This window comes from Cyclopterus lumpus, chromosome 9 (assembly GCF_009769545.1).
Source record: "Cyclopterus lumpus isolate fCycLum1 chromosome 9, fCycLum1.pri, whole genome shotgun sequence".
NCBI lineage: Eukaryota > Metazoa > Chordata > Actinopteri > Perciformes > Cyclopteridae > Cyclopterus > Cyclopterus lumpus.
The window spans coordinates 1-7,371 of NC_046974.1; the positions used below are offsets into that span (position 1 = coordinate 1).

The window sequence follows — 7,371 nt, forward strand, 5'->3', positions numbered from 1 at the left end:
TAGATAAAGTTAGTCCAAACATACAGGAGATAGTACACGAAGATGTAAGGTAGTCCAAACATACAGAAGGTAGTCCATGAAGATAAAAGGTAGTACAAACATACAGGAGGTAGTCCATGAAGATAAAAGGTAGTCCAAACATACAGAAGGTAGTCCATGAAGATAATAGGTAGTCCAAACATACAGGAGGTAGTCCATGAAAATAAAAGGTAGTCCAAACAAACAGGTGGTAGGACAGGTGGGGGAAAAGTTGTATCCAAGGAGTTGTCTGAATAAACAGGAGGTACCCTACCAATGAAATGTCCAGGTACTGATAGCGTTTCCTGAGTTCTTCTTTGACTGATGACAGGGAAGAACACACCTGATCTGGAGACACCTGCAGACAGACAGTAAGAGAGACAATATAAACAGACATATTGATCTCTTGTTCTATGCCGTGTTTAGTCAAAGAAGTACAGGGTCTGAATGGGTAGTAATGTAATGGTACTACAAGACCATCCAAATACAAAGTGCTACAGCTGTAGTACTGTGTGTAACTGTGTGTACTTGTTTGTAACCGTGTGTACCTGTGGGTTCTCCATCATTCTCCTCAGATCCTCCAACCTGCTGCTGATGACGACCTGCTGCTGATTACTTCTGGCTGCCTGATTCAAACAAGTTCAGTAAAGAGTCAGACAGACAGTGAGACAGATGGACAGACTGATCAGACAGACAGTGAGACAGATGGACAGACTGATCAGACAGACAGTGAGACAGACTCATCAGACAGACAGTGAGACAGATGGACAGACTGATCAGACAGACAGTGAGACAGACGGACAGACAGGTGCCTCAGTCTTGATGTGAACTTCTGTGCTGCTGCAGATGTTCTTGATCTTCTCCATGAACTCCACCTCAGACTTCAGGAAGGAGAGTTTCTCCTCTAAACGACCCGACGCCTCCTTCAGCTGGAGGAGGAAACAAAGCTCAAGATGAAGTTTTATTTGACAGGTAAAATATTTGGTTGATTGTAGATATAAAAAAATGTAAACTGAGCCCACTGATCTTCATTAAAAGACAGAGGCTAAAGGTCCAACCTGCTTTAAGCTCTTGGACTCAAACACCTCCAGCTCAGAGTAAATGGACTCCTCCATCAAACTGATCTGCTTGGTTTCCTCCTTCAGCCTCCTCTGAAACAACTTCATCTCCTGAGGAGCAAAATCACCTCCTTCACTAAACAACCTGCAGGAGGAGAAAACATTTCTTTAGACTTGAACTTTGGCCCAGCCTGGTGACCTGCCCAGGTGAACCCTGCCCATTTGAACACTATCCAGGTGAACCCTGCTCAGGTGAACCCTATCCAGGTGAACCCTGCCCATGTGAACCATACTCAGGTGAACCTTACCCATGTGAATCCTATCAGGTCACGAATTCCCAGTATTAGTTGTTTTCACACTGTCTGCCTGGTTAATTGACCCAGAGTTCAGATCAGGAAGCAGAAGCAGAGTTGTAGTCTTCCACCCTTCTCTGCACTTCCATCCGAGCAGTTACCCACCCTTAACCTTAACTCTATAGAGACTGTGTCTGTCCCACGGCCACTTAAATTAATTAAATCAAAAGTAACCAGAAGAGGAGTCATACTAAATAACCTCATAAAGGTTAACATCACTACTGCAACAGTCCAACAAAACAGGATAATTAAATGTGGACTCCTAAATATTAGATCTGTCATCTAAAGCTGTATTAGTAAATGATTTAATATCAGACAATCACATTGATTTATTGTGTCTTACTGAAACCTGGCTGAGCCATGAAGAATATGTCAGCCTAAATGAATCAACTCCTCCAAGTCATATTAATACTCACATTCCTCGAGGCACCGGCCGAGGAGGTGGAGTAGCAGCCATCTTTGACTCAAGCCTATTAATGAATCCTAAACCTAAACTAAACTACAACTCATTTGAAAGCCTTGTTCTTAGTCTTTCACATCCAACCTGGAAAACATTACAGCCAATTCTATTTGTTATACTGTACCGGCCACCAGGTCCATATGCAGAATTTATATCTGAATGTTCAGAGTTTCTATCAAGTTTAGTCCTTAAAACCGATAAGGTTATTATTGTCGGAGATTTTAATATTCATGTGGATGTTGATAATGATTGCCTTAGTACTGCATTTATCTCATTGTTGGACTCGATTGGCTTCTGTCAGAGTACAGAAACCCACTCACTGCTTTGGCCACACCCTCGACCTTGTTCTTGCATATGGCATTGACATTGAGCATTTGGAGGTCTTCCCACAGAACCCTCTTCTGTCAGACCATTACCTCATAACTTTTGAGTTTATACTTCCGGAGTATACACCGTTAGACTGCTGATTGAATTTGTAATTTGTGAGATGCCTCTCATTGGGCTGTACAAAATAAACTGAATTGAATTGAATTGAATGTCATTTCAGATCCTGCCCGTCACACCTCATCATCCCTCATTCCCTTCACCTGGTCCTCAAGCCCGTTTCACCTGTTACCCATTACCTCATTAGTCCCTCACTACTGAGGTCCCTTCACTTGCACTTGTCATCTGCCAGATTGTTTTGTGTGTTAGTGCCAAACTCTCCAGCGTATCTTTGTCCCATGCCTGCTTCACCTGTTCTGACTCTGTTTCGTCTGTTCGGTCGACCCTGGATTTTGCCCCTTCTCGGATTTGTTTGCCTGTTTTGACTGACCTCCAGATTTTGACCCTGCCTGAAACTAAGTAAAAGAGTTTTGCTTGTCCATTTGCCTCTGAGTCGTAGTTTTGAGTTCCAGTACCTGTAACCCTTGCATATCCAGGTGAACCCTGGTCAGTCAACTCTCCCTGACTGCCAACATTACCACAATAACACGCTCCTGTAGGTACATGCTGTACAACATTACATTACATTACATTACATGTCATTTAGCTGACGCTTTTATCCAAAGCGACTTACAATAAGTGCATTAAACCGTGAGTCCAAACTCAGAACAACAAGAATCAAGCAAGTACAATTTCTTCAATAAAGTCAAACTACAAAGTACTATCCATAAGTGCCATTTAAGTGCTACTAAAGTGCTATCGGTAAGGGACATTTAAGTGCTACAACATCAGGAGAATACGACCTCTTCTCACTCAGAAGGCGGCACAGGTTCTGGTCCAGGCTCTGGTCATCTCACATCTAGACTATTGTAACTCCCTCCTTCAGGTCTACCTGCTAATGCCATTCGACCTCTACAGCTCATCCAGAATGCAGCTGCTCGACTGGTCTTCAACCGACCGAAATTTACCCACACTACTCCGCTCCTCCGCGACCTTCACTGGTTACCGGTGGCCGCCCGCATCCGCTTCAAAACATTGGTACTTGCGTACCGGGCTGCGAACAGATCGGGTCCGGTCTACATCCAGGACATGGTCTAACCTCACACCCAGGACATGGTCTAACCTCACACCCAGGACATGGTCAAACCATACACCCCAGCCCGTTCGCTTCGCTCGGCTTCTGCCAATCGGCTTGTAGCTCCTTCACTTCGAGCTAAACACTCAACAAAATCACGACTGTTTGCTGTGCTGGCTCCTCATTGGTGGAACGAGCTCCCCATTGACATCAGGACAGCAGAAAGTCTCTACATCTTCCGTCGCAAACTAAAAACACACCTCTTTCGACTATACCTTGAATAGGGAGGGTAGAGCCGTAGTAGCACTTAAATGTCCCTTACCGATAGCACTTTGTTGTTTAGCACTTTAGTAGCACTTAAATGGCACTTACAGATAGTATTCTGTAGTTTAACGTTATTGAAGAAATTGTACTTTCTTGATTCTTGTTGTTCTGAGTTTGGACTCATGGTTTAATGCACTTATTGTAAGTCGCTTTGGATAAAAGCGTCAGCTAAATGACATGTAATGTAATGTAACCCTGCCTTCGGCCACCCGCGACCCTGTGCATTCACAGGTCATTCATCCACTGTCTTTAACCACTAATACTTAGTGGTTAAAGACAGTGGATGAATTATTGTGTCTTCCTGGTATCCAGGTGTTACCTGAAGGAGTTGAGGAGCCGGGTTGTTCTGCGTCTGACCTGCTCCAGTCTGTCGTGAACTGTCTGTCTAAAGGTGGTCTGACAGTGCTGGGTGTCTTTGATATGTTGATCCAGACAGCCCTGCAGGGTGGAGCTCACAGCCTGCAGCCTGCAGACAAAGACGGACAGACTTTAATAAAAGGACTAACCGGCCTGAGAGCTGCCCACAGATCAGTTGTTACCGTCGACTGCTGTCAGCTGTCAGGACGTCGTCCTCCATGTTGGACAGACTGACGCTGAACTCCTGCTGTTTGATACTAATGGTGGTCCGCAGCTCCTGCAGCTCCGCCCTGCAGGAGGTCAATGCATCAGTGACCTCCTCACAGTGAACATCCACCTGCTGTCTGTGCAGCTGAAGCTCAGCTAACAAACACACACACACTGTTAGTATCATTTGAACAGAAGCTCTTGTTGGCTGGGGTTAGTGTGACACACGCGTGTGCGTTACCCAGACGTGGCTGGTATATATGGGTCTGGAGGTTTTGGGGGTTCAGCTCCTTCAGGTGAAGTTCTTGCTCTGAACATGCCGCCTCCTTCCTGTCCGTCACCATGGCAACAGCCGAGCTGATTACGTCATGGAAATGCTGCTCCAGGTGATCGAAGAAGAGAGTTCTCATCCTGAAAAAGAAGAACACACGGTAACCACACACTAAGTGTGTGTACCTGCTCAGTATGTGTGGTTACCATGTGTGTACTTGCTCAGTGTGTGTGTGTACCTGCTTAGTGTGTGTGTGAGCAGCTCCACATGAAACGGGCTCAGTTGTGTTTCCAGCTGCAGGTCGTCCACCAGGTCGGGAGCGGAGCATCGGAAGGCAGGGCCACTATAGGCAACACCCCTGGATGATGTGAATGTGACATCACCGCTGATGTCGCTGAGATCCAGCAGACAGGATTCCGCCTACACACACACACACACACAATATGTTTCATCTGGATCGATCAGAAGTCGATCGTTGTTTGTCATCGGTCAGAGCTTCACCTCAGTCAGCCAATTGTGAGAGGGCTGGGTGGAGTCTGACTCTTTCTCCCCCATCATCTTCTCTGGTTTCTGTACCTCAGCTGCCTCACTGTGTTCTACACAAACAACCAAACATACCAGTTTAGTCTGGACCGAACCAGTAGAACACCAGTTTATCATTGAACCCCAAAACTGAAGACAGACTGACCCTGCTGGTTGGAGGCTGGCTGGGGGTTCTGCAGTTCTTCTTGACTCTGAGGAGGAAGAACAATTTATCTTCTTATTGTCTATTCATTGTTTATTCTTTGAACTAACACCTGCAAACCATGACCTGGACTCACCGGTTACACCTGCAAATTACCAGCTGGAGAGTCACATGACCTGGACTCACCTGTTACACCGGCAACCTACCAGCTGGAGAGTCACATGACCTGGACTCACCTGTTAGACCTGCAAATTACTGTCTGAAATTGGTTGAAGTGGTTTCTGGTCTGTAGGTTTGGTTGAGGTGGTTACTGGTCTGTAGGTCTGGTTGAGGTGGTTACCAGTGTGTAGGTGTGGTTGAGGTGGTTACTGGTCCGTAGGTCTGGTTGAGGTGGTTACCAGTGTGTAGGTGTGGTTACTAGTCTGTAGGTCTGGTTGAGGTGGTTACTAGTCTGTAGGTGTGGTTGAGGTGGTTACCAGTGTGTAGGTGTGGTTGAGGTGGTTACTGGTCTGTAGGTCTGGTTGAGGTGGTTACCAGTGTGTAGGTGTGGTTACTAGTCTGTAGGTCTGGTTGAGGTGGTTACTGGTCCGTAGGTGTGGTTGAGGTGGTTACCAGTGTGTAGGTGTGGTTGAGATGGTAAAAGGAGCTGAGGTTGTTGCTGTAGGAGAGGAGCTCGTCCAGGAGGAGAGAAGGGAGATGAGCCAACACCTCCCACTGATCAGAGACTCCCTGTCTGCAGCTGAACACACACACATATATATTATAGTAAATATGTTCAGAAACATAACTGTCATATCATATCAAACTTTTATTTCAGACTCAAGGTCCAGATAGTACAAAACATTAGATAGAATACATACAAAATCACAAGTAAAATACATAGAACTACGAATGCCCTATAAATAGATAGCTGTACCAATGTCTCCACAGCTGGGACTGGTAGCGCGTACAACTAAACATTATGTTTGATAAAACCATGATTATTTCATTTTCGGAATCATTAACACGGCAGATAAATATATTATATATATGTGTGTATATATATATATATATATATATATATATATATATACATACTAGGGACTACTAATATATTAATATATAGTCCTTGTGTATCTTTATATAGTCCTAGTATATTTATATCTATAGTGCTCATATTTATATATAGTCCTCATATATTTATATATACAGTCCTGATATGTCTATATATCCACCCATCCATTATCAGCTGCTTATCCGGGGTCGGGTCTCGGTGGCAGCAGGCCGACCCAGGTTTCCCTCGCAACATGGTCCAGCTCATTCTGGGGGATCCCGAGGTGTTCCAAGGCCAGCTGGGAGCTATAATCCCTCCAGCGTGCCCTGGGTCTTCCCCGGGGCCTCCTACCAGATGGACATGCCCGGAAAACCTACTGTCCTTACCCTATCTCTAAGGCTGAGCCCGACCCCCCTACGGAGGAAACTCATCTCCTGACCCTAGCTCTAAGTGACTGACTCATGAAATATATGATGTATACATTATATAACATATACATCAGCATTACCTGTGTTTCACCTCCTGCAGGTAGCTGACAGTTCTGTCCAGAGACGTCTTCAGTGCCTCCTCACTGCTCTCCTGACGGAGTGCACACAGCAGGTTGTCCAGGAGCACCTTCTTGCTCTAACAACACAACAGCAAAGCATCATGGGAGAGACTTACCTGTGTATGTGATTAGTAGTAGAGGTGAGACTCACCTGTGTGTGTGTGTGTGTGCGTGTGTGTGTTGTAGAAGTAAGACTCACCTGTGTATGTTGCTGCTGTGAGTGTGTGAGGTCGTCCAGGAGTTGCTGTACTTCTTCCCACCTCCTTTCTAACATCTGGCTGTGTGTCTCCCATAGGGACGCTGCTCCTCGCATCACAACAAACACACACCTGCTGAGACTGACAGCCCGATGGGCCAAAGAGTCACAGCACAGCTGCAGACAGACAGGTGGACAGAGAGACAGATGGGAAGATCAGGTCTCATCTACTTTCACTCAGACACGTGTCATGGAGGTTTTTGTATGACTGACGTCTAAAGCAGCCAATCGCCCTTCGTCCTGACTCTGGCTTTGTCCAATCACAGTGAGGAGCTGAGAGCCTACAACGTCGTTCACCTGCTCC

General features: G+C 45.7%; 1 protein-coding gene and 2 long non-coding RNA genes across 3 annotated transcripts; 1 reads left to right on the forward strand and 2 right to left on the reverse strand.

The window, feature by feature from the left end:
* Positions 1–735: 735 nt before the first annotated feature.
* Positions 736–2,752, forward strand: LOC117736256. Its single transcript, XR_004609959.1, has 3 exons — positions 736–990; positions 1,164–1,373; positions 2,437–2,752. It is a non-coding gene; the product is annotated as an uncharacterized LOC117736256 (long non-coding RNA).
* Positions 2,753–4,842: 2,090 nt separating this feature from the next.
* On the reverse strand, positions 4,843–5,753 carry LOC117736991. The gene is made up of 3 exons (XR_004610005.1): positions 5,235–5,753; positions 5,048–5,142; positions 4,843–4,966 (listed from the first exon to the last, which is right to left on the reverse strand). It is a non-coding gene; the product is annotated as an uncharacterized LOC117736991 (long non-coding RNA).
* Positions 5,754–5,810: 57 nt separating this feature from the next.
* Positions 5,811–7,090, reverse strand: ccdc180 (coiled-coil domain containing 180). Its single transcript, XM_034540672.1, has 3 exons — positions 7,011–7,090; positions 6,773–6,888; positions 5,811–5,970 (listed from the first exon to the last, which is right to left on the reverse strand). Exons 1-3 carry the CDS (start codon positions 7,083–7,085, stop codon positions 5,811–5,813), a joined length of 351 nt encoding a protein of 116 aa, XP_034396563.1. The 5' UTR covers positions 7,086–7,090.
* Between the last annotated feature and the right edge of the window lie 281 nt (positions 7,091–7,371).

Bases quoted from the DNA above. Each gene is read 5' to 3' on its own strand.
- ccdc180 (XM_034540672.1), bottom strand. From the start codon at position 7,085: ATGTTAGAAAGGAGGTGGGAAGAAGTACAGCAACTCCTGGACGACCTC. The intron at 6,889-7,010 runs GTGAGTCTTACT...TTGTGTTGTTAG, and splicing joins CACAGCAGCAACATACACAG to AGCAAGAAGGTGCTCCTGGA. The intron at 5,971-6,772 runs GTAATGCTGATG...GTGTGTGTTCAG, and splicing joins CTGCAGGAGGTGAAACACAG to CTGCAGACAGGGAGTCTCTG.